The 24,975-nt window shown below is 40.1% G+C and overlaps 2 protein-coding genes and 1 pseudogene across 4 annotated transcripts in view; all 3 read left to right on the forward strand.

Annotated features, from left to right (window-relative positions):
- Positions 1-24,067, forward strand: part of CSGALNACT2 (chondroitin sulfate N-acetylgalactosaminyltransferase 2) — a 59,868-nt gene extending 35,801 nt beyond the window's left edge. For all 3 annotated transcript variants that reach the window (XM_006147659.3, XM_014587545.2, XM_014587546.2), the window contains 4 exons: positions 2,115-2,293; positions 4,703-4,797; positions 14,887-14,968; positions 22,727-24,067. In XM_006147659.3, coding sequence (XP_006147721.1) covers positions 2,115-2,293; positions 4,703-4,797; positions 14,887-14,968; positions 22,727-23,019 — 649 coding nt within the window. In that variant the 3' untranslated portion in view covers positions 23,020-24,067. The remainder of the gene's footprint in view (positions 1-2,114; positions 2,294-4,702; positions 4,798-14,886; positions 14,969-22,726) is intronic.
- Positions 13,863-14,693, forward strand: LOC106734782 (60S ribosomal protein L32 pseudogene; annotated as a pseudogene).
- On the forward strand, positions 17,430-18,252 carry LOC102485132 (60S ribosomal protein L32). Its single transcript, XM_006147693.2, has 2 exons — positions 17,430-17,450; positions 17,630-18,252. The coding sequence occupies exons 1-2, from the start codon at positions 17,430-17,432 to the stop codon at positions 18,191-18,193; spliced, it is 585 nt and encodes a 194-aa protein (XP_006147755.1). The 3' UTR covers positions 18,194-18,252.
- Positions 24,068-24,975: the final 908 nt, after the last annotated feature.

The following is a 24,975-nucleotide window of genomic DNA, read 5'->3' on the forward strand; positions in this document are numbered from 1 at the left end:
ATGGCCCTGTATCAGTTTAGAAGAAAACTGAGCTCACAGTCTCCTGGGCTTGAGATCTAAGAGCAGAGAGTCTGACTCATTCTTTACCTATAATCACCTGTAACTATTCAGTTCTTACTTCACAAGACCTCTTCTCTGTCCACCTCCTTGCTATTACCACCACTCTGACCCTAGTTTCGCCTCCCTCCACTTCTTCTCTTTCTGTTCCCTCCTTACTGTTTTTATACCACTTACTAAATGCTAATCACTCACACTGGTATCAATGAAGTCATCTCTGTATTGTCAGGACTCCTCTGTGGCAAATGGTGGAAAACTACCCTGAGCTTGCTTTAGGAAGACAGGAGTATAAGAATCTTAGATACTTCCCAGAAACAAAGGAATTACCACCAAATTTGGGGAAGAAAAGTAAAAACAATTTTGGCATCTCAGGGACAAGAACCTGAGACTTGAATACTATCAAAATTCTCTTGTCATCTTGTCTGTTTTTCTCTGCATGTTGACCTCATTCTCCTGTTGCAGATTGGCTTCTACATGGTGAGGGATATGGCTGTTGGCACCTCTGGGTTCACATCTTCTCAGCTTTGCCATCAGAGAGGAAAGAGCTTTCTCCCAGGTCCAGTTGAGAAAACCCCAGGGAAGGACATTTTGCCCCCTTTTGAGCCAATCAGTATGCCCAGGCGGGTGGGGGTATTGTGATTGGCCCAGCTTGAGCCTGGTCCCCACCCCTAGGAAATTACTATGGTGGGTAGGACAAAAGTGAGGGATATTCTGTGATCAGTACCTCCACTTGGTGCTGGGCTTGGGGTGGTAATGGGTAGTTTCTATAAAAGGGGGGGGATTACATCCTGTAAAACAGAAGAGCCCTGGGTACTTAGAACATTCAGAGTTCACTCCATACATTATTTAAGCCTTTGATTCTATCTCTCCATTACTTATAGCACACTTCTGTAAGAATAATCTTCCTAAAATGTTACATTTTTGACCAACTATACCCTAGTGTAGTGGTTCTCCAGCTTTAGTTCACAGTCACTTGGAGGGTGTGTTAAAACATAAATGCTCAGTTCTACCCTTGAAATCTGATCCATTGAGTCTGAGTAGACCCTGAGAATTTGCAGCTCTAACATTGCTAGGGGAAGCTTATGGCGTAGTCTCACTGTGAACCACTGCCCTAGCCCAAAAACTGTTGACTCCTCCTTGCCATAGGATACCAAGCATGTTCTTTAACCTCTCTTGAAAGACACTCCTCAGTCTGACCCTTCTTTATTGTTCTCATTTTAGAGTCCCTTTGTTCCGATCTGATTTATCTGATCCGTGTTCTCTAAAATACTTTCTACTTTCTTACCTCTTTGCCTTTCGAATAATTATTTGCAATGACCTTTACAATAGCCACTGAATTCAGGATTTTAACTAAAACATAATTTAGGTTCCATTTCTAACATCTTCTCTAACTCCAGACATAATCAATTTGTTTTCTCAGAACTGTTCATTCATTCATTCAGCAAATATTTATTGACCTTCTACTCTATGCAGGGTACTACATGCATAGCAAATAACAAAACAAAATCCCTGCTCTCATGGAGTGGGGAAGATACTTGAACAAACTTGTCTGGTGATATGCAGGAAAACAGCCAAGGAAGAAAATAGAAATTAGAAAGAGAGAGGTCAGGGTTACTTCAATGTGGTATCAGAAAGGATCCTTTGATAAGGGATTTATCCCTGTTTGTGTTAAGACTTGAAGGACATGAGAGTGGAGTGTTCTTTGTGCATATCATTCATGTAGAATGCATTATTTTTTTACTATTTATTATTATGACTATTTTTCCATATGTGTATTGTCTCTTCAGTGAGTTTTTAAGATCCTAAAGAGCAGTGTCCACTTAACATTTTTAAACTCCACACCACCAGCATGTTTCTTCAAATGTGAACCTTTAGTGAATAACTGTTACTGGTTATTTTCATACATATTGACTGATGATTTCCTTTCCCTGTGTGGATGTAGAACCAGCATAATAAAATATATGACATGTGAAACATATTTTGTATGTTGCATTGAAGAAAGAGAGTTGTTACCTTAAAATGGGACTTATCATTTGTTGTATGTGCTTTCCTCATAGTGAGTCTAATTTTCACAATTACACCTTGGTCTCACTGAATGAAGAATTCAATCGTGGACGAGGATTAAATGTGGGTGCCCGAGCTTGGGACAAGGGAGAGGTCTTGATGTTTTTCTGTGATGTTGATATATATTTCTCAGCCGAATTCCTTAACAGCTGCCGATTAAATGCTGAGCCAGGTGCGTAAAATAATTTGAGGGAAAAGAAATTTTAATTCAGCCCTAGTCTATATATTTTTTCCTAACTCGTATTAGGCATAATTTAACTGGAATGCTAAGTAGGAAATGGAAAAATTGACCCTTTGAAGTTCACATTTTTGTTCTCTTGGAGCCAAGTTTCAATGGCTACATTAAAGCCAGATAAGGAAATGCAAAAGAATAGGAAGTCTGGAAACTGACAGAAAGAAACAGTGCAAGTCAAGCAAAGAGCCAAGCAGATGGTATAGAAATATGTTGGAGTCGGAATCAGTCATCTTCGAGCAGATAGTGCGTGCGTACACATACACACGAATGGATGTATGCACACACACATATAGGTGCATGTATATGTGCACAAATGCATGCATGCACACACACTCATGCATGCAGCAGTCTAGATATAGATAATACTCGGTATCCATACTATGCATTTTGGGGTGATTTACTATACTTTGCTTCATGTTGGAGACCTTTTTTGAAAATAAATGAGCAAATGACATTCTTATAAATCAATATTTTATGTAAAAGGGAAAGTTTACAAATTAAACAATCTCAACAGGAGGAATAAGTTCAGGAGTTCTGTTGTACAATGTGGTGACTACAGTTAATTTATTATATACTTGGACATTGCTAAGAGAATAGATTTTAAGTGTTCTCACCACAATATAAATAAATAAATAGGTATGTGAAGTGATAGATTCACCTTGATTTAACCATTCCACAATGTATACATATATCAAAACATGTTAAATGTAATAAATATATACAGTTTTATTGATTTAAATAAAGTACATTTTCCTAAAAAAGATTCTTATGGATTTTTTAAAATCTAGAACTATTTATTTCATGCAAATGATTATCTTCTTATTAATCAGTTTGGTTAGGGATCATTTTCAGGAACTCTCTGATAGCCTAATTAGTATAAATGAGGGTTAGGTTTATATTTGTTATTCTAGACAGCATGAAATTCAAAATGTGGAAGTTAAAGATTTGCTCAATATAAAAGAAATATTTATTTTTATGTCCAGAAATAGATTTGCCTGTGGGCAGTTGAGCTCCCTATTCCTAAAAGGGTGTGTTTTTTTTAAGAATTATTTTATTTAACTTTTATTTACTTATATCAGTTTGACCAGTGAGGGATAGAGCAAAAGCAAGAGAGGGGTGGTAGGAAGAGAAAGTGAGAAAGCAAGCAGCCAGATCCTGGACTCAAACCACAGTCAGCCATGTGGGAGCCCAGTGCCCTTAACTGCCATGCTACCTGCCAGCCCCAGCTCCCTGTCCCAAAAAGGGTATGGACAAAGATGGAATGAGCATCTACTGGGGATCTTATCATAAAAAGGCTGCCATGGTACTTCCAGGCTCCTTGACAGTTATTGAACACTTCATGTGACTGTGTCTGATTACATCAGTCACAGCAAGACTTTCTCTATTGAGAGGTGATGGCTCTTTACCCTTAAAGGCCCTTTCAGTGCTATCAATTTTAGTGCTAATGATAATGTCTTCTGTAAGAGCTATTACATCAGGTATTTTTCATTTTTCCAGATCTTGGTTCAAATATGTCTGCAGCTCTTTTTTTTTTTTTTTTTTTTTTTTTTATTTCTGCCGTTTTTTTTTTTTTTTTTTTTTTTTTTTTTTTTTTTTTTTTTTTGGAGAGGTTTTTCGCTATCGGGCGCGTACGCTCGCCAGAAAGACAGAGAGAGACATAGAGATAGAAAGCGAGAAATCACCCCCTGGGGGGATGGTCACGCCACAATCCCTTCTCCCCCATTCTCCTCTCAGGATCTTGGGCACGCACGCACATGCGCCCAGCGTGAGTTTTAAGCCACCGGATCAAGGACCCGAACCGCGGTCGACTACATGGGAGTCCAGCGATATAGCCATTACGCTAACTACTGGTTCCCAATATGTCTGCGGCTCTATGTTTTACTTTTCTCAAAATATAAAGTCACTATATATAATTATTTGGACTTATCATTTCTAATGATTCATTTTTGATGATGGATTTAACTGAAGATTTTGTTTCTTAGTGATTATCAGAGAGGTTAATCTACTGTTACTACTGATGAAATGAAATAATGGATAATACATGGCTCACCTAGTGAATAGCTGAGAGAAATCTTTGTATGTCTCCCCAAAGTTAAAGGGAATAAACATTTGAAGCACCTTTAGTCTGTTTTTTCTTTCTGTCCTTTTGCAGTGGATAGCTTCATAATGACCTATTGATATGTTTTGAAATCATCATCGTGTTCATCAAATCAATATGATATTTTGTAGCCTGCATATTGATAAAATTGTCACATTATAATAAGACTTTAGTCAAAGATATTATAATAAAGATGAGTCTTTCATTTTATAACTTCTTTGTGTGATGTAACATATTTTAATTTATAGGTAAGAAGGTGTTTTACCCTGTGGTGTTCAGCCTTTACAATCCCGCCATTGTTTATGCCAACCAGGACGTGCCACCACCTGTAGAGCAGCAACTGGTGAGACTTTTACATATCAGCACTTGGAAATTATGAAAATATAAAAATTTAATAAATGGGTAAAATAGTGGGAATGGCCGAAGTTGAAACACATTTGTAAACTAGAAGACAAGGCCACTGGGAACATAAGACAAAAGATGGGTAACATGAGAGAGAAATTGAGATATGGAGAATATCAGAAGTTCACAAATAGCTTAGTAGGAGTTACGGAAAAGAAAGATTAAGGAGGGGAGGAAATTGAAGAAAAGACAGGTTTCTGGTAGTTGAGAACAGCCATGAAGGGATAATCCTAATAGCTTCCAGAGACACTAAAAATAGTAAAACCCAACTTGCCCACAAAGGAATAGGAGTTAGTTGGCATTCACCTTCTTTCTGATAGTATTGGTACCAGAAAACAAAACTATACCATGAAAATTCTGAAGAAAAGTAACTGATTTTGTAATCCATATTTGACCTATTTGAAGGCAAAGTAGACATTTTTGAACATTCCAGGACCTAACATTTACTTCCTACAGTAAACTTCCATATTTTATTTTATTTTATTAGTGAATAGCAAAATAATGGTGAACAGTAAAAAAAACAAACAAACAAAAAAGGGCAGACTTTTTGTTTCTTGTAATTTTCTATAGGGTACAAGCATTCCTGAAGAGAGAGAGAGAAAGAGAGAAATCACTCCTCAGGGGGGTGGTCATGCTGCAGTCCCTTCACCTCCATTCTCCTCTCCAGATATTGGGCATGAATGCATGAGAGCTGGCATGATTTTCATGCCTCTGGGTCTGGACTCAAACCATATAGTTGGCTTTGTGGGAACCAGCCACCTCAACCTCCACACCACCTACTGGCCCTCCAAAAAGTCAAACTTTTAAGTCCACTTGTTGAAGCATAATAATAATAATAATAATAATAATAATAATAAAGAATAGCAATTTGGGATTAAAAAGTCATATACATGATATATGTACATGTATTGCCTAGCTTTCTCAGCTGAGAGGGCCAGTGACATGCCAATCATAACAATTTCACTCAATTCCCAGATCTTGGCTTCTAATACTGTTGTTCTCCAATAAAAGGAAGCAGGTCTCCTTGGACAAATGATTGGTTCTAAGCTAAAACAGAAAAATTGTAAGAGGAGCCTGGGGTATCTTATAGCACAAGAAATGAGAAAATACTCAAAACAAAAGGATAAGACTGTGTCAAAGGAGCATAGAAATCAAACAAAAGAGCTAATAGCCACATTAGCACAATTCGAGCAATAAAAATTATGTTGACCAGGATTATGGTTTAAATCATATAATAAATAACTGGGAGTTCATATGGATATAAACAAATGTGTGGCTAAATAGATAAATAATAATAAATGAATGGATAGGCTAGATAGATTAGGGAAGCAGAGGTAGATCTTTCTTACAGATTTCAAGTCACTTACATAGATATTCCCTTTTCTAGAAAGTAGAACTAAGTGGCTCAGTTCCAAAGAATAGAATATGAAAAGAGAGAAACAGACTTTTCAGTGGAAAAATAGCATGTACTACCTTAACAAAATGAGGAAGGTTGATATCATTGTACCCCTGACATGATGTAACAAGGAGGACACTTCCCTGGGCTTCCTTCCAAAAATCTATAATCTCAATCTAATCATAAGAAAAACTTCAGGCAAATCCACCTTGAGAGGCATTCTACAAAATACTTGACCATTACATCTCAAAACTGCCAAGGTTTTCAAAAATGAAGAAGAGAACAAAAGTTGAGGAACCACCATAACCTGGAGAAAACTAAGGAGATGTGACAGCTAAACGTAATGCAGTGCCCTGGATTGGATCCTGGAACAGAAGAGGGGGCAGTAAAGGGAAAACCGATGAAATTTAAATAAAGTCTAGAGTTTAGTTAATAACACACCAACAATGGTTCCTTAGTTTTAACAAACATACTACCACAACAGTGCAAGATGATAACATTAGAGCTGGGTATGGGTGTATTGGAATTTTCTTTACTGTTTTGCAACTGTTCAGTAAATCTAAAAGTATTCCAAAACAAGAAAGATTATGTATTAAAATTCACCAGCCCTGTAACACAGTGGTTGATGGAACTAGTTCCCACAATTCGAGTTTCAGCTCTGGCAGCTTGAGGGACACACCAGGCATGTGTCCACAAGTGCCCAAAGTCCTGATGGGATGGAAGAATGGAGAGAAAAGGATTACAGAGTGACATGCTCTATTTGAAGGCTGCTTTCTTTCTGTTTCTGATCAATGCATGTACCCTCTGAGCAAAAAAAAAGATTATTCAAAGAGCTGGTCCCATGGCATGCCAGTTAAGCCCTGTGCACAGAGAGCCAGATCCTACATGACTGACCACAGTTCAAATCCCAGTCCTTGTGACTTGAAAGCCACACCAGTCAAGTATATGTGCATGCCCCAAATCCTGACAGGATAGAGAAATGGAGGAAAAAGGGTTATAGTATAATACCCCACTCGGAAGTGTGTTCTCTTCCCCCAACTTCTACCCCAGTGAGTGTATGTACCCTATGGCAATTAGAGGGAAGAAAAAATATTAAAAAGTTAACTGAAAAAGAAAAAGATTGCCAAATAGAGTCAATATAAAAGGGTGAAAAGGAATGTAAAAGTTTGATAATATTCTTGTCTGGCTTGCAGGGACGTAAAAAAAAATGATTTGAATGCCAGTTCATTGTAGACATTGCATATCAAAATTATTTTAAGTGCTTCAAGTTTTCATTTTACCACTTGTAACCTTTACAAGTTGCTTAACTTTTTTAAACTTCCATCTTAGAAAAGCTTGTTCTCCTTAAAGATATACTAGAAGTACATAGCAAACACACCAATGGGAAAAAATAGGTAAAAGACAGTTGATAGTAATTCATAATAAACATTTAAATATTCAGCTTTACTAGGAATAAAGTAAAACAGCAGTGTAATTCTTTTCCTCCTATAAAGCCACTATTTTAAAAAAGCATAGCCATGCATGCAGGCTGGTGGAATAGGAGCCCTCTGTCTCTGCTGGTGGACATTCAGTTAGCTTTCTGTGCTGGGAGGTTTTTGCCTTTTTGTTATTGTTGAGAAAGATTTTTTATATAGGGTGTGTGTGCCTGCCAGAGAGACAGAAAGTGAAAATCACCCCCTCCCGGGGGGATGGCCACACTGCAATCCTTTCTCCATAATCCTCTTGGGATTTTGGGCACATACACACACGTGCCTGACATGAGTTTCAAACCACCAGGTCCAGGACTCGAATCATGGTCAGCTATGTTGGAGTCCAGCTATATAACCATTATGCCATCTGCTGGTCCCTCTGTGCTAGTAGTTGTAAGCAGATTCATTCTTTCTAACCCAGTAATTTCCAGTCCCGGGAGTCTCTCCTGAGAAATTATTAGTAATCAGAGCTGTAGAGTAGCAATACGCATAAATTGACAACCAGCAAAACCAGTTAAAAACCAGCAAAACTCAGGACCAACTGATAGCATAATGGTTATGTTACTGGACTCCCATGTAGTTGACTGCGGTTCAAGTCTGGGACCCAGTGGCTTAAACTCATGCCAGGCACTTATTTGTGTGTGCCCAAAATCCTGAGAGGGGGATGAAGGAGAAGAGATTACACTGTGGCCATCCCCCTGGGGGGTAATTTCTCACTTTATGTCTCTGTGTCTTTCCTGCAAGCACATGCACCCTATAGCAGAAATCTCTTTAAAAAAAAAAAAAAAAAAACTAGCAAAACTCTACTGATAAAGTGATGAACTGAACTACAGTACAAACTATGGTGAATGTTAATGTATTGAGAGGAAAATGTGAAATACAAATAAAGTTTTAAAAAGCAGTGTAAATATAGAGGGACATATAAATTTAGAAAATGGGAAATAGTGGAGCTGGCAGGTGGTGTGATGGTTTTAAGGCGCTGAACTTCCACATGACTAACCGCAGTTTCAAGTCCTAGACCTGGTGGCTTGCAATCTCACTTCCCTTCTCTCTCATTGTCTCTCTGGTCAAATTAAAAACAAAACAAGCAAAAAAAAAAAAAAAAAAAAAAAAAACCTTTAAAAAAAGGGGAAATGGTATAAGTATCTTTTAGATGACATTTTAATGGGAATAATAACTAATATTTTATGTACCTTTACTAATATGATTGATATCGTTCCATTTTGCCTATTTGTTAACTCATTTAATCCTCCTAACAACTGTTGAGCAGTTGTTACCTCCTTTTTACGGATGAGGACACAGCTGTGCTGTAGTTAAATGACTATGCAGTGCACAGCTGGCATCATGGCTCTACAGTCTGCTCATACAGACTGCCATACTCCACTTATCGTCAACTGTTGAAGTTCTGTTCATCACTGATCCCCAACACCTAGAGCCATACAGACATGGTTATTGCTCACAGGGACATTTATTCTGGTAGGATGAAAGAGAAAATAAACTTGCCACACAGATTATGAAAATAGGCTGTGAGGAATGACTTAGTTTTTGTGGTGTGTTTGGTCAGAAAGGCCATTCTGTGAGAGGAACTGTTGAATGACAGAAAAGAACCAACTATGGGACCGACAGATGGCATAATGGTTATATTGCTGGACTCTCACATAGTTGACCACAGTTCGAGTCCAAGACCTGGCAGCTTAAAACTCACACCAGGCATGAGTGCGTGTATACCCAAAATCCCAAGAGGAAAAAGGAGAAGGGATTGTGGCATGGCCATCCACCTTAGGGAATGGTTTCTTGCTTTCTTTCTGTCTCTCTAGCAAGTGCACACACCCTATAACAAAAATCTCTTAAAAGAAAAGAACTAACTAGGCAGTGATGGGAGAGGCAGAAAGAACAGCTGCTGCCACTTATTGAAGTGGCTAGAGCATGGTGGAGGCAAGGCAAGAGGGCACTAAACTGGGCCAGGTCATGCAGAGGTTATGCCCCTGTAAGGAGTTTGCATTTATGCTAAGTGTTTTAGAATGCCTTTGGAGGGATTGTGTATGCTGGCTAAAAGTAGCAAGTTAGGCTTTTGCAGTAGACAAGGGCAGGTGATGGAGGCTTGAGGAACTGGTAATTGTGGAGAGGGATTTGGTTATGATATGGAGATAGAGCTGACAGCTTGCTGGTGGATTAGATAAAGGGAATGAGGGAACGAAAGAACCAAGAGAAGGAGAAATCAGGACTTCAACTTAAGCTATGGTAGGTAGGTATATATTGTTTATTAGACATACAAGAGAAGGTACAAGTTGCCAGTTGGTTTTATGAACCTGGCATTATACAAAGGACTGAGGGCTGGAGATACAGGTTATATGTGGACAGCTACATCTCACATGCGTAGGAGGATGGATAAAATGTAATAGAATATTAGCATTGGGGATTATGGATGATTCGAGTTTCCTTCTACTTTCCTGATAAAAATGTATTATTGTTATTTTTATGGGGGGGGGGAGAGGTTTTTTCGCTATAGGGTGCATGCGCTCACCAGACAGACAGAGACAGAAAGCGAGAAATCACCCCCCAGGGGGGATGGTCATGCCGCAATCCCTTCTCCATTCTCCTCTCGGGATCTTAGGCATGCATGCACACGCGCCCGGCGTGAGTTTTAAGCCACCGGGTCCGGGACGCGAACCGTGGTCAACTACGTGGGAGTCCAGCGACATAGCCATTATGCCAACTGCTGGTTCCCCAGAGCCTTACGTTCTTGAAGGGATAGAAGTTCCCTCCCACAAAGCCACCAACAATGGGAAAGGAAAATGAGTACCTCATCTGTCAGATATCTCCCTCCTGAGCCAAGCTCTCAAATGTGTTTGGTTCATTCTGTATTTTCCAGTCAGTTCTGCCATTCTGCACAGCAGCATTTTCAGGCTGGCCCTACTCTTCTCAAAGTTTAACTTGTGTACAAACTTCTGTATTCCTGCTATCTGCAGGAATTTCTGTATGGCTGCCCTGCAGGTGGCACAGATTTGTTGTTGCCAGACCCAATCCTGCATTGCTTCCCTCAGGCAGTCCCTTCTCCTGGGGTGTGTGTTGGGGGATGGCACCATCACAGGCCCTTGGTCATTATTTGAGATAGTAGGGTCCTTCTCTCTCATGCCCATTTCTACCCATTCAGTCACTTGCTGATTTGTATCAATTTGTGTCCTCTTTTTCACATCCATCCATTTTTCTTTCAGTCCATACCTCAGTAGTCCATACCACCAGCTTTTCATTGCTATTTGTAGCTGTTGGCTCTTAATTGGCCTCCCCACCTCCATCTTGCCTCTTGTAGTACTCTCTTCTCTGTATTTCAGCCAGAGTAGTCTTCCAAAAACAACACATTACTCCTCTTCTCCAGCTCTTCAGAGACTTCTCATTACTCTTAAGATAAAGCCCAGATGACATGACAAGTATGTGCAGTTGTCTGAGATATGGCCCTGTGCAGTCCTCAGCTAGGGGGCAGCAGCAGCAGCCTGTGGGCCAAATTGGGCTGGCCACCTCATCTTGTATGTTCCACAAGTTAAGAAAGGTTCAACGTTAAAATATTTTTTAATAACATTTATTTTAGGGCCACAGGTAGTGTAGTGGTGAAGATGCTGGACTCCCTCATGGCCAACCACAGTTCAAGTCCCAGACTCAGAGGCTTGAAACTCACTGGGCTCATATGCATACATGCCTACAATCTGAAAGGAGAATGGAAAAGAAGGGATTGCGGCCTGGCCATACCCCAAGAGGGTGATTTCTCACTCTCTCTCCAGCGAATGCACATGCCCTATTGAAAAAAAATCTCTCAAAAAATAATATTTCATGGCACATGCAAGTTATATGAAATTAAAACTTCAGTGCCCGTTAATAAAGTTTATTGGCACCGGCACACTTATTTGATTGTTAATGATTGCTTTCACATGACGTAGGGTTAAATAATTGTGGCAGAGACTGAATGTTCCCCAGAACTTAAAATGTTTACCACCTAGCCTTTTACAGGAAAAATTTCCTGAACCCTGCCTGTACTCATGTGCACCTTTCTTCTGATTCTGAGTCTTAGTCTCCTATCCTTCACCTACACTGCTCTTCCCATCCACCAACCTTTGCACAAACTCTGCTTTTGCTTTCACTCCCCTGCAATATGTCTTCTTTTACGTGGCTCACTCCTCGTCTATTAGATCCCAACTCCACTTCCTTTCTCTGAGGAAGCTGTTTCAGAACACTGCAGTTCAGAGGAGGTGCCTCTCTCCCCTTTCCTCCCCCACTCACATCCATAGCCTGATTGCCCTCCCTACCCAACTCTGACTCCATGGCTAGTCCTTATCACAGCCTCTTTGCAGCGCACTTACCTCCTTCATCCCTTGCTCCTTCCCAGGTTTTTCACCCCAGCCTTGTAAAGGGCAGCTCAGTCACCGGGCCCCAGGGCAGTAGAAGGCACACAGCCTCACTAGCACAGTCCCTTTTGATGGGACCAAAGGTCTCAGGGTCCTGGGCTGCCCTCAGTCCTGCACCTTACCTAGACCCCTCACTCTCCATCCTCAGGCCATGCTGGCCTCTCACCCCCTACGCCAGCATCCCCCTCTCTCCCCACTCATGTTGCTTCCTGTTCACTTGGAAAAGAGCAGCAGTCAGAAGTTTTCTTCCTCATTCTCCTCTCAAGAGCCTGTCAGATTTGCTGCCTCCACTTCTCCATGTCCTGCCCAGTGGAAGAACTGCCCACATCCCTTTGGAGTAAGTTAGAGAACAAGGGCCTCTTGCCATTCTTCACTCTCCTATCCTAACATTTTTTGCCTTGTCTAAATCATTCCTGTAAGCAAACAAAAATGCTGTAATATGAGTTATCTTGAAGCCTTTTCTTGACCACAGGGCCTCATTTTCTCTGCTTTTGCCACAGCCTTTCCCTTAATGTTTGTCAAACACTCCAAGCATGCTCCTGCGTCAGAGTCACGGAACTGTTCCATAAACGACCCTCCTGGGCTGGGCGAGCTCCTCCAGATACAGTGCTCACATAGCTCCCTCCAACATTCGTTCAGGTCCCTGTTCACACTGCCTCCTTGGAGAGACTTTGACAACATTTTTTTTTTCTTTTCTTTTCTTTTCTTTTTTTTCCCACAGGGTGTGTGTGCTCACCAGTGGTGGGGTGGGCAAAGTGAGAAAGCAACCCCTAGGAGGATGGCCATGCTGCCATCCCTTCTTCAGGGAATTTGGGTCTTAGTCTCCCATCACGTGTGTACGCGTGCCCAGTGTAAATTTCAAGTCACTGGGTCCAGTACTTGAACCAAAGTCAGCCATGCAGGAGTCCAGCGCCGTAACCACTATGCTACCTTGTGACTATTATATACATATTTCCTCTGTTATACTCTCCCCTTGTCCTACTACATTTTTTTCCTAGCATGTATCACCACCTAAAATGGGTATTTATTTACTATTTGCAACTTTCCCACCAAAATAAAGACTCTGTGATGGCAGTGACCTTGTCACTTCTGTTCACTGCCAAGTCTCAGTTGCTAGAACCATATGTAGCCTATCAAATACTTGTTGGAAGTAGGAATAGAATAAAGGAAGCTTACTGGGCTTCAGTTTCTAAATAATACTGAGGGATCAGCAGCATCAAAGTTCTGACTTTGTGTCTCCCCTACTTTGACTTCAGTGGTAACAGATTCCATTTTAAAGCTTGCTTCCCTCTTGACAGGAAGGGACTTGGACAGTTTCAATCTTCGTATCTGTATCCTACTAGGGGTCAGCAAGCTTTTTGTATAAAGAGCCAGATAGGAAGTAAATATTGTAAGAATTGCAGGCCTTATATATATAGTCCTGCTGCACCTATTCAACTCTGTTGTACTATGAAAGCACCCACAGACAGTTTGTAAACAAATGAGCGTGTTGTGTTCCAGTCAAATTATTTACAAAAACAAGCAGCAGGCCAGACTGAGCCTGAAGTTATAGTTTGCTAACCCCTACCCTCAGCCATCCAAAAAGAGCTAAGGTCTTTTCTTGCAGCTCTCTTAGAAGAAAGAGAAGGCTTTGCTTTCCAAAGTTCCCAACAACTGTCCCCTTTTAACTTCTTGGCCTGAATTTTGTCTAAGATCAGTTTCTGTGGTAAGTGGACTGAGGCTTTCTCACTGATATAGAATACTCATGGCCATTCTGAAGCTGCAGGTGACAGTTTTCCAAAGCTCATGGGCTGCTTGGGGCCAGGAAATTACTAGAACAGAACTATGCCAAATAGGAAGGGGACACAAGGAATAGATGCTAGGTAGACACCTAAATAAGATCTGCTGTGTAGAGTTGATTGTGGCGTGTTACAGTACGTGTTTGTGCAACTGTTGTCCTCCTAGAATGTGAGCCCCTCAAGGTCAAGCACCACACCACTTGATTTGTTTAATAGGAACGTCAGCTTGCACCTTGTACAGAACTTGAGTTCCATTAAATTGAAAGTGACTCTCTTCCTCGGCGCTGCCTGTGGAGGTGGCGGCCATCTCTTACCCGGCATCACGGCTGCCCTCTGGCCCCTCGTGAAACCCAAGATCGTCAAAAAGAGGACCAAGAAGTTCATCCGGCACCAGTCAGACCAATATGTCAAGATTAAGCGCAACTGGCGGAAACCCAGAGGGATTGACAACAGGGTGCGGAGGAGGTTCAAGGGCCAGATCCTGATGCCCAACATCGGTTATGGCAGCAACAAGAAAACGAAGCACATGCTGCCCAGCAGCTTCCGGAAGTTCCTGGTCCACAACGTCAAGGAGCTGGAAGTGCAGCTGATGTGCAATAAGTCCCACTGTGCTGAGATCGCCCACAACGTCTCCTCCAAGAACCGCAAGACCATTGTGGAACGGGCAGCCCAGCTGGCCATCAGAGTCACCAATCCCAACGCCAGGCTGCGCAGTGAAGAAAACGAGTAGACGGCTCATGTGCACACTGTTTGTTTCTAAATAAAGCCACAAACACCCCCCCAAAAAAAAGAAAGTGGCAAGAATCCATTAAATTGAAAGTGGCAAGAATTCTTCGCTTATGAAGACTACCATCTTTTTGTTTGTTTTATAAGGATTTAATAACATAAGTGCATGTGATTCTTCAAAATGCAATTTTAATTTGTTTCACTGTTGATTAAAACTTTTTTTTTTAGTTCTTAAGAGATTAAGCTGAATTTTCTTTTCTTTAGGTTCACAAAAAGGATTCTGGCTTTTGGCGAGATTTTGGCTTTGGGATGACTTGTCAATATCGATCAGATTTCCTGGCTATTGGTATGTATATCTTACATTTAAGAGTTGTAGTTTATCTATTTGCTGTAAACCTTATGGCATTTGTGTAAAAGGTCTCAGATTTTAGTTTTCCTTTTGGACTATGAGTATGTGATGTCAGCTAAAAGTTGAGATATAAAATGCAAAGTGGATTAATTAATGTTTTTGAATGGCAAAGATGAGGCCATAAAAATAAAATGATGTATTTATTTATGCTCTAAAACAAAACACCTCTAGTTTTCAAAAGCATTTGTTTCTCACATTTGCAATTGTTGGGAATGCTCTTACAAAAGATCTCTGTCACTTTACCTTGTGCTTATGAGTTGTTACAGCTGCAAGTAATCTGGGATTATCTAGTCTAAGGGCTTTCATTATTTTTAAATTTAGGAATGACACCCCCTTTAATTTGTGTATTGAACTGTTACGTAAAATCCCAGTATTTAAGACAGTTGCAAAAAGAGCTTCTCTTTATTGCTCTGATTGAAGTTGGAGTTGGGGACTTAGAGTACTGGTTTAGAAGTCCATTCCCCTAAACCCAGAGATAGCCTGTGAACTACTTGGTCTAATTTTCTTGCCCCATCACAGCTTCAGTTTTACCCATCAAAAAATAAAGTGTCAAAGAATAAGACTGAGGGACCAGCAGTTGGCATAATGGCTACGTCACCAGACTCCCATGTAGCCGACTGCGGTTCGAGTCCCGGACCTGGTGGCTTAAACTCATACCAGGCACATGTGCATTGTGTGCCCAAGATCCTGAGAGGAGAACGGAGGAGAAGGGATTGTGGCATGACCATCCCCCCTGGGCGGGGGGGTGATTTCTCACTCTCTCTCTCTCTGACTCACTCTGTCTTCCTGGCAAGCACATGCACCCTATACCAAAAAAAAAAAAAAGAGTAAGACTGAAACCTAATTCTGTGTCTCCTGATTCATTCTGTGGTTACTTTTTCATAGCATAGTAGAACTCATAGAATATATGTTACATAAGTTCTAAGCCCATATTACATTCTTTTTATAATTTTCCTTTTGTTTTGGAAATCCTCTAACCTTGTCTCTTTGCCACTGTGACATCGAAGAATAGAAAGTTAGGAAATAACAATAAAAAGACTGTTAAACAAAACCAATAATCTTTCTCCTAATTTCTTGCTTAATAAAACAATAAACATTCACTATCCCTCAAAAACAAAATTGTTTTTTCCTTTAATGACTGAGCATGAGTGCACATACATATGAGAGAGAGGGAAAGAACTCCAAGCATGCTCCTGCGTCAGAGTCACGGAACTGTTCCATAAACGACCCTCCTGGGCTGGGCGAGCTCCTCCAGATACAGTGCTCACATAGCTCCCTCCAACATTCGTTCAGGTCCCTGTTCACACTGCCTCCTTGGAGAGACTTTGACAACATTTTTTTTTTCTTTTCTTTTCTTTTCTTTTTTTTCCCACAGGGTGTGTGTGCTCACCAGTGGTGGGGTGGGCAAAGTGAGAAAGCAACCCCTAGGAGGATGGCCATGCTGCCATCCCTTCTTCAGGGAATTTGGGTCTTAGTCTCCCATCACGTGTGTACGCGTGCCCAGTGTAAATTTCAAGTCACTGGGTCCAGTACTTGAACCAAAGTCAGCCATGCAGGAGTCCAGCGCCGTAACCACTATGCTACCTTGTGACTATTATATACATATTTCCTCTGTTATACTCTCCCCTTGTCCTACTACATTTTTTTCCTAGCATGTATCACCACCTAAAATGGGTATTTATTTACTATTTGCAACTTTCCCACCAAAATAAAGACTCTGTGATGGCAGTGACCTTGTCACTTCTGTTCACTGCCAAGTCTCAGTTGCTAGAACCATATGTAGCCTATCAAATACTTGTTGGAAGTAGGAATAGAATAAAGGAAGCTTACTGGGCTTCAGTTTCTAAATAATACTGAGGGATCAGCAGCATCAAAGTTCTGACTTTGTGTCTCCCCTACTTTGACTTCAGTGGTAACAGATTCCATTTTAAAGCTTGCTTCCCTCTTGACAGGAAGGGACTTGGACAGTTTCAATCTTCGTATCTGTATCCTACTAGGGGTCAGCAAGCTTTTTGTATAAAGAGCCAGATAGGAAGTAAATATTGTAAGAATTGCAGGCCTTATATATATAGTCCTGCTGCACCTATTCAACTCTGTTGTACTATGAAAGCACCCACAGACAGTTTGTAAACAAATGAGCGTGTTGTGTTCCAGTCAAATTATTTACAAAAACAAGCAGCAGGCCAGACTGAGCCTGAAGTTATAGTTTGCTAACCCCTACCCTCAGCCATCCAAAAAGAGCTAAGGTCTTTTCTTGCAGCTCTCTTAGAAGAAAGAGAAGGCTTTGCTTTCCAAAGTTCCCAACAACTGTCCCCTTTTAACTTCTTGGCCTGAATTTTGTCTAAGATCAGTTTCTGTGGTAAGTGGACTGAGGCTTTCTCACTGATATAGAATACTCATGGCCATTCTGAAGCTGCAGGTGACAGTTTTCCAAAGCTCATGGGCTGCTTGGGGCCAGGAAATTACTAGAACAGAACTATGCCAAATAGGAAGGGGACACAAGGAATAGATGCTAGGTAGACACCTAAATAAGATCTGCTGTGTAGAGTTGATTGTGGCGTGTTACAGTACGTGTTTGTGCAACTGTTGTCCTCCTAGAATGTGAGCCCCTCAAGGTCAAGCACCACACCACTTGATTTGTTTAATAGGAACGTCAGCTTGCACCTTGTACAGAACTTGAGTTCCATTAAATTGAAAGTGACTCTCTTCCTCGGCGCTGCCTGTGGAGGTGGCGGCCATCTCTTACCCGGCATCACGGCTGCCCTCTGGCCCCTCGTGAAACCCAAGATCGTCAAAAAGAGGACCAAGAAGTTCATCCGGCACCAGTCAGACCGATATGTCAAGATTAAGCGCAACTGGCGGAAACCCAGAGGGATTGACAACAGGGTGCGGAGGAGGTTCAAGGGCCAGATCCTGATGCCCAACATCGGTTATGGCAGCAACAAGAAAACGAAGCACATGCTGCCCAGCAGCTTCCGGAAGTTCCTGGTCCACAACGTCAAGGAGCTGGAAGTGCAGCTGATGTGCAATAAGTCCCACTGTGCTGAGATCGCCCACAACGTCTCCTCCAAGAACCGCAAGACCATTGTGGAACGGGCAGCCCAGCTGGCCATCAGAGTCACCAATCCCAACGCCAGGCTGCGCAGTGAAGAAAACGAGTAGACGGCTCATGTGCACACTGTTTGTTTCTAAATAAAGCCACAAACACCCCCCCAAAAAAAAGAAAGTGGCAAGAATCCATTAAATTGAAAGTGGCAAGAATTCTTCGCTTATGAAGACTACCATCTTTTTGTTTGTTTTATAAGGATTTAATAACATAAGTGCATGTGATTCTTCAAAATGCAATTTTAATTTGTTTCACTGTTGATTAAAACTTTTTTTTTTAGTTCTTAAGAGATTAAGCTGAATTTTCTTTTCTTTAGGTTCACAAAAAGGATTCTGGCTTTTGGCGAGATTTTGGCTTTGGGATGACTTGTCAATATCGATCAGATTTCCTGGCTATTGGTATGTATATCTTACATTTAAGAGTTGTAGTTTATCTATTTGCTGTAAACCTTATGGCATTTGTGTAAAAGGTCTCAGATTTTAGTTTTCCTTTTGGACTATGAGTATGTGATGTCAGCTAAAAGTTGAGATATAAAATGCAAAGTGGATTAATTAATGTTTTTGAATGGCAAAGATGAGGCCATAAAAATAAAATGATGTATTTATTTATGCTCTAAAACAAAACACCTCTAGTTTTCAAAAGCATTTGTTTCTCACATTTGCAATTGTTGGGAATGCTCTTACAAAAGATCTCTGTCACTTTACCTTGTGCTTATGAGTTGTTACAGCTGCAAGTAATCTGGGATTATCTAGTCTAAGGGCTTTCATTATTTTTAAATTTAGGAATGACACCCCCTTTAATTTGTGTATTGAACTGTTACGTAAAATCCCAGTATTTAAGACAGTTGCAAAAAGAGCTTCTCTTTATTGCTCTGATTGAAGTTGGAGTTGGGGACTTAGAGTACTGGTTTAGAAGTCCATTCCCCTAAACCCAGAGATAGCCTGTGAACTACTTGGTCTAATTTTCTTGCCCCATCACAGCTTCAGTTTTACCCATCAAAAAATAAAGTGTCAAAGAATAAGACTGAGGGACCAGCAGTTGGCATAATGGCTACGTCACCAGACTCCCATGTAGCCGACTGCGGTTCGAGTCCCGGACCTGGTGGCTTAAACTCATACCAGGCACATGTGCATTGTGTGCCCAAGATCCTGAGAGGAGAACGGAGGAGAAGGGATTGTGGCATGACCATCCCCCCTGGGCGGGGGGGTGATTTCTCACTCTCTCTCTCTCTGACTCACTCTGTCTTCCTGGCAAGCACATGCACCCTATACCAAAAAAAAAAAAAAGAGTAAGACTGAAACCTAATTCTGTGTCTCCTGATTCATTCTGTGGTTACTTTTTCATAGCATAGTAGAACTCATAGAATATATGTTACATAAGTTCTAAGCCCATATTACATTCTTTTTATAATTTTCCTTTTGTTTTGGAAATCCTCTAACCTTGTCTCTTTGCCACTGTGACATCGAAGAATAGAAAGTTAGGAAATAACAATAAAAAGACTGTTAAACAAAACCAATAATCTTTCTCCTAATTTCTTGCTTAATAAAACAATAAACATTCACTATCCCTCAAAAACAAAATTGTTTTTTCCTTTAATGACTGAGCATGAGTGCACATACATATGAGAGAGAGGGAAAGAGAGAGAGAACTCCCATCAGGACCTGCTCATGCCACAATCCTTCTTTTGATTCTCAATCTTTTCAGGATTCTGGGCATGTGCATGCACCTGGCATGTTGCCCCGGGTTAAAATTCGAGCTCCAGTCAGCCATGTGGGATCCAGCTTCTTCTGTACTGCTGTACTATGGGACCACCTTCAAAAACAGATGTTTGTTTTTCAGGTATTTTTTTTTTTAGCAGTATCTTGAATTATTGGAATTCCTTACCTCTTTTTTTATATGATAGCTTTATTGAGATATAATTCACATGTTATAAAAATTACCAATTTAAGGGAACCAGCAGTTAGCATAATGGCTATGTCGCTGGACTCGCACATAGTCGACTGTGGTTCGCGTCCCGGAACCGGTGGCTTAGAACTCATGCCGGGCGTGTGTGCGTGCGTGCCCAAGATCCTGAGAGGAGAATGGAGGAGAAGGGATTGCGGCGTGGCCATCCCCCCTGGGGGGTGATTTCTTGCTTTCTGTCTCTATGTCTCTCTCTGTCTGTCTGGCGAGCGCACGTGCCCTATAGCAAAAAAAAAAAAAAAAAACCTCTCCAACAAAAATTACCAGTTTAAAATGTACAGTTCACTGAGTTGTGTAGCCATTACCATGGTCAAATTTAGAATACTATCGTCACCCCAAAGAAACCATTAGCAGTTGTTCTCCATTTCCTACCAGCCCATTTCCCCCATACCTAGGTATCTACTAACTTACTTCCTATTGATTTTTCCTTTCCTGAACATTTACTGTAAATGGGGTTATGTAATCTGTGATCTTTTATGACAGGCTTCTTTAACTCAGCATGACATTTCATGGTTCATCCATGTTGTGGCATATTTTTTAAAGATTTGCTTTTACTTAACTTTAGTAGTAGTACTAGTAGTAGTATTTAATTTGAGAGACAGAGTGAGGGCAAGTGAGAAAGCAAGCCACCAGGTCCAGGACTTGAACTGCAGTTGGCCATATGAGAGTCCAGCACCCTTAACCACCATGACAGTGGTCTTCGGTGCTCTTTATAGTCAAATAATTCTTTGTATGGTTCTACCACATTTGTTTATCTGTTCATAAGTTGATGGACATTTGGGTTACTTCTACTTTTGACTATTAAGAGTTACTACTCTATGAGCATTTGTGTATTAATTTTTGTGTAAACATGGGGTTTCATTTCTCTTGACTGTATACTTACAAGTAAAATTACTGGGTCATTGTAACTCTATGTTTAATCTTTTTAGAATTGCCACACTCTTTTGCAATGTAGCTTCATCATTTTTACATTCTTACCAGCAGCGAATGAAAATTCCAATTTCTCTATCTCCTCATTAATACGTCTTTTTGTTTGTAGAAATTATAATGGGTGTAAAGTGGTATCTCATGGTTTTTTGTTCTAATTTGATTATCATCATCCTGATGACTCATGATGAGCTCTTTTCATGTGTTCATTTTATATCTTTGGTGAAATGTTCATTCAGATCCTTTGCCTGTTTTTAATGGGACTATTTGAATTAGTTGGGCTTCTTAGATATTTACATTAATGTTTTTCATCACAGTTAGGAAATTTCAGCCATTTTAAAAATATTTTTGTTCAGCTTTAACCCGATTTGAAAATAGTCTCAACGTTATCTCCCATTTCATGTGTCAACTCACTCTAGTTGACCTTGTGCCCCATCACCCCATCAGAACTGGTGTAGGTAAGGTTGTAGGTACTTGCTTCTTTCTAAGTTCCTAATTGAATAGCACACACTTGACAGCTTCTTTATTTTTCATATAGTTACTATGTTGGCACTTTCTCCAAAATGTTCTTCCTCATTTGGAGAGAGAAAACACTTTCTTTGCTGATTTATCTTTCTCTGCCCCTCTTCAACTTTTGGGAATTAACATTTCTTCATTTTTAGAACTAAGCCTTGTTTTCCTTCTAAATTCCTTCAATAACTTCATTTAGACCTAGGGTTTTTTGTTTGTTTGTTTTAAGAGAGTTTTTTGCTATAGGGTGCATGTGTTTGCTGGAGAGATAGAAAGTGAGAAATTACCCCCTCAGGGCAGATGGCCATGCCGCAGTACTTTCTCTGTTCTCCTGTTGGGATTTTGGGCACACATACACATGTACCTGGTGTGAGTTTTAAGCCTCCAGGTCTGGAACTCAAACGTGGTCTACTATGTAGGAGTCCAGTGATGTAACCATTATACCATCTACTGGTCCCTATTTTTTTTGTTTTTTGTTCTCTTTCTAAGAGAGATTTTTTGCTATAGGGCATGTGTGCTCACCAGAGAGACAGAGACACAGGAAACAAGAAATCACCCCCCAGGGGGGATGACCATACCAACAGTCCCTTCTCCTCCATTTTCTTCTTGAAATTTTGGGCACACAAGCACACGTGCCCAGCATGAATTTTAAGCCACCAGGTCTGGGACTTGAACCGTGGTTGACTATGTGTGAGAACAGCAATGTAACCATTATACCATCTGCAGATCCCTAGACCTATGGTTTTAAATCGTCTGTGTACTCACTCTCAAATATATATCTCCAGCTTAGCACTTTCTTTATTTTCTCCTCTGGAAAGTTTTCTGTGACCCAGAAAAACTTGCATTTCAAAAGAATAGAAAACATAATAAAAATAGTAATGGCAGTAAGATTATAGGTGATTTATAATTATTTTTTATTTGACTTTATACAAATTTCTTACAGGATTTCAAAGTTTACAAAATGTTTTTAAATATTTAACCTCATTTTGATACACTCAACAGCCAACCTTGAGCTTCTCAAGTCTAAACGTCAGCTGGTAACTAGACTTTCTAATTCAGCAGTCAGTCCTCTATGTCAGGTGTTCTGTCCTGTACCACACCACCTCATCTGAAGCAGAACTTGTAAATCTTTAGACATTTGTGCTCTGGCCATTAGACAGTTACTTATACTGTCAATTTTGATCCTGCAGGTGGATTTGACATGGAAGTAAAAGGTTGGGGTGGAGAAGATGTTCACCTTTATCGAAAATACTTACATGGTGACCTTATTGTGGTTCGGACTCCAGTTCCTGGTCTTTTCCACCTCTGGCATGAAAAGCGCTGTGCTGATGAACTGACCCCTGAGCAGTACCGCATGTGTATCCAGTCCAAAGCCATGAACGAGGCCTCTCACTCCCACCTGGGGATGCTGGTCTTCAGAGAGGAAATAGAGACGCATCTTCATAAACAGGCATACAGGACAAATAGTGAAGCTGTTGGTTGATGTGATCATTAACACATTACAGTCTGAACCACAAACCAGCACTATTTATTTAGCCTTAATTCTTGTTCCAGATGCAGTGCCTCTTTCAGAAAAGACGCGTTTGTTTTTCATGTTCTTTCTGGCATTACTTTTTCAGTCAACTTAATATGAAAAGGAAAAAAATGGTGTTTCATATCAAAGCTTCTGTTTGATGAGACTACTACACTATGGAAAAATTAACTATTGAAATCTGGTGTTGGTCTCCAGAGTAATCTTGAGTTAGTTTCTACCTGGAACCCATGTTCGGATTGCATGTGGGCTTGCAGTACCCTGATTGCGTCCAAATAGAAGATGGAATGTGCTGGGCTGATGGTGGGTTGCACACAGCACATTCCTACAAAAGGGGTGGAATGCTACAAACAGATGTAGCACGTAGATAGGCTCTTCACCTGCTTACCATTAAGTCAGCCCACTTGGTTTTTAGATGAAGAGCTTTGGTTGATAGTGTAAAGAATCCTTTTTTATTGAAACAGATGATAATTAAATGACATATTTAATTATCCTCAACCAATCAAGAAAAGGTAGAAATCAAAGCCCCTTAACTCAATGTTCTACCCGTTGAATGTCTTATTTTTAAATAAATGGGTTTTAGTAGAAAATAAATTAGAATCTAAAAAATATATATATCTATGGCTTGATTAAAAAATGTAATGTATTCTTACATTATCATCATGTTCAGGATTAGTAGTCAAAGTTCTATAGACTGTTTCGAACAAACAAATAAACATGGAAGCATTTTTAACAGAGAATTTAATTATGTTGGAGCACAGAATACTAGCTATGTCTGGAGACACTAGTTTATGTGAGCCCTATACAAGGACCTTCTTGTGGTAATTCAGAACAGATGACTATAGTATGGTTTTGTGTGATTTTTGCTTAGTGTTGTCTCATTTAGCATGGATCCATATGTATTTATTATCCTTTATTTTCTAATATGTTGGCATAGGCTACATCTGTATTTGCATTATTTTAATACTTTTGAGTTGAAAGGTGTCCACTGAGGGGAGGGGGGGAGGGAGAAAAAACAATCTAATGAGTTACACCATAACAGTGCTCTGATTTGGGAGGGGAACATAGTCTGAATGGAAATCCAAATTATAGGATATTCTAGAGAAATACGTAACTTACAGATAAAATGTTGTTTTAATTGAGCTATAAGTTAAATTGATGAGGCAAGGTGAAAAACAAATTGTATTAAAATAGGACTTTGATTTCTTATTTATCATATGTAGATCTTCTACCATCGCTTCTACCATTCTACCATTAGATCCAGAAATTGGAGATATGGTGAAAGGTATAAGTAATTTTTAAAATTTTTGTCTTTTTAAAACAGACATATATTGAATTCTTATTTGTATACAAACCCCTTAAAATTCACAGAAGAAAAATCATTACTTCTTTTTCTCTTTAAGAGAAAATACTACAAATTTCAAATTTCTAGGTGCTACATGGATTCAATTTTACAGTAACTCTCAACTACTTATTGTTACAAGTTTAACTTGGCGTAGTTAGGGGTTTTTTTAATGTGTAAAATGTTCTCTAGAAAATAATTTAGGTCCTTTTCTCCTTTTATACTCAATTATTTATTATGAAGACTGGAGAATTCTGGCATGTAAAGTGAGAGAACTGAGTTAGACACAGTGGTACTGCAATCCCAGCCACTAAGGAGGCCGAGGCAGGAGGATCTCACGTTCAAGGCCAGCCTAGACAACAGAGAGACTTGCTGTCTCTTGGGAAAAAAGTCAGAGAACATAATTATTTGCAAAGATAAGTTGCAGCTTGTGTTTTGAGAGTATACAATGATTTTACTTCTATTTGTTTTTTAAAACTAGCTTTTAATTAAAGATGGAAGCTAAGCAATGGAAACTTTACTGTGTTTTTGATGTTAAACAATACCAATAAAGTATTTTATTACCA

Source organism: Tupaia chinensis, unplaced genomic scaffold (genome assembly GCF_000334495.1).
Source record: "Tupaia chinensis unplaced genomic scaffold, TupChi_1.0 Scaffold000217_1, whole genome shotgun sequence".
Classification (NCBI taxonomy): domain Eukaryota; kingdom Metazoa; phylum Chordata; class Mammalia; order Scandentia; family Tupaiidae; genus Tupaia; species Tupaia belangeri.

Excerpts from the sequence above, each read along its gene's own strand:
- LOC102485132 (XM_006147693.2), top strand. The coding sequence starts at position 17,430 with ATGGCCATTCTGAAGCTGCAG. Across the intron at positions 17,451-17,629 it reads TGGCCATTCTGAAGCTGCAG|AATGTGAGCCCCTCAAGGTC; the intron begins GTGACAGTTTTC and ends TTGTCCTCCTAG.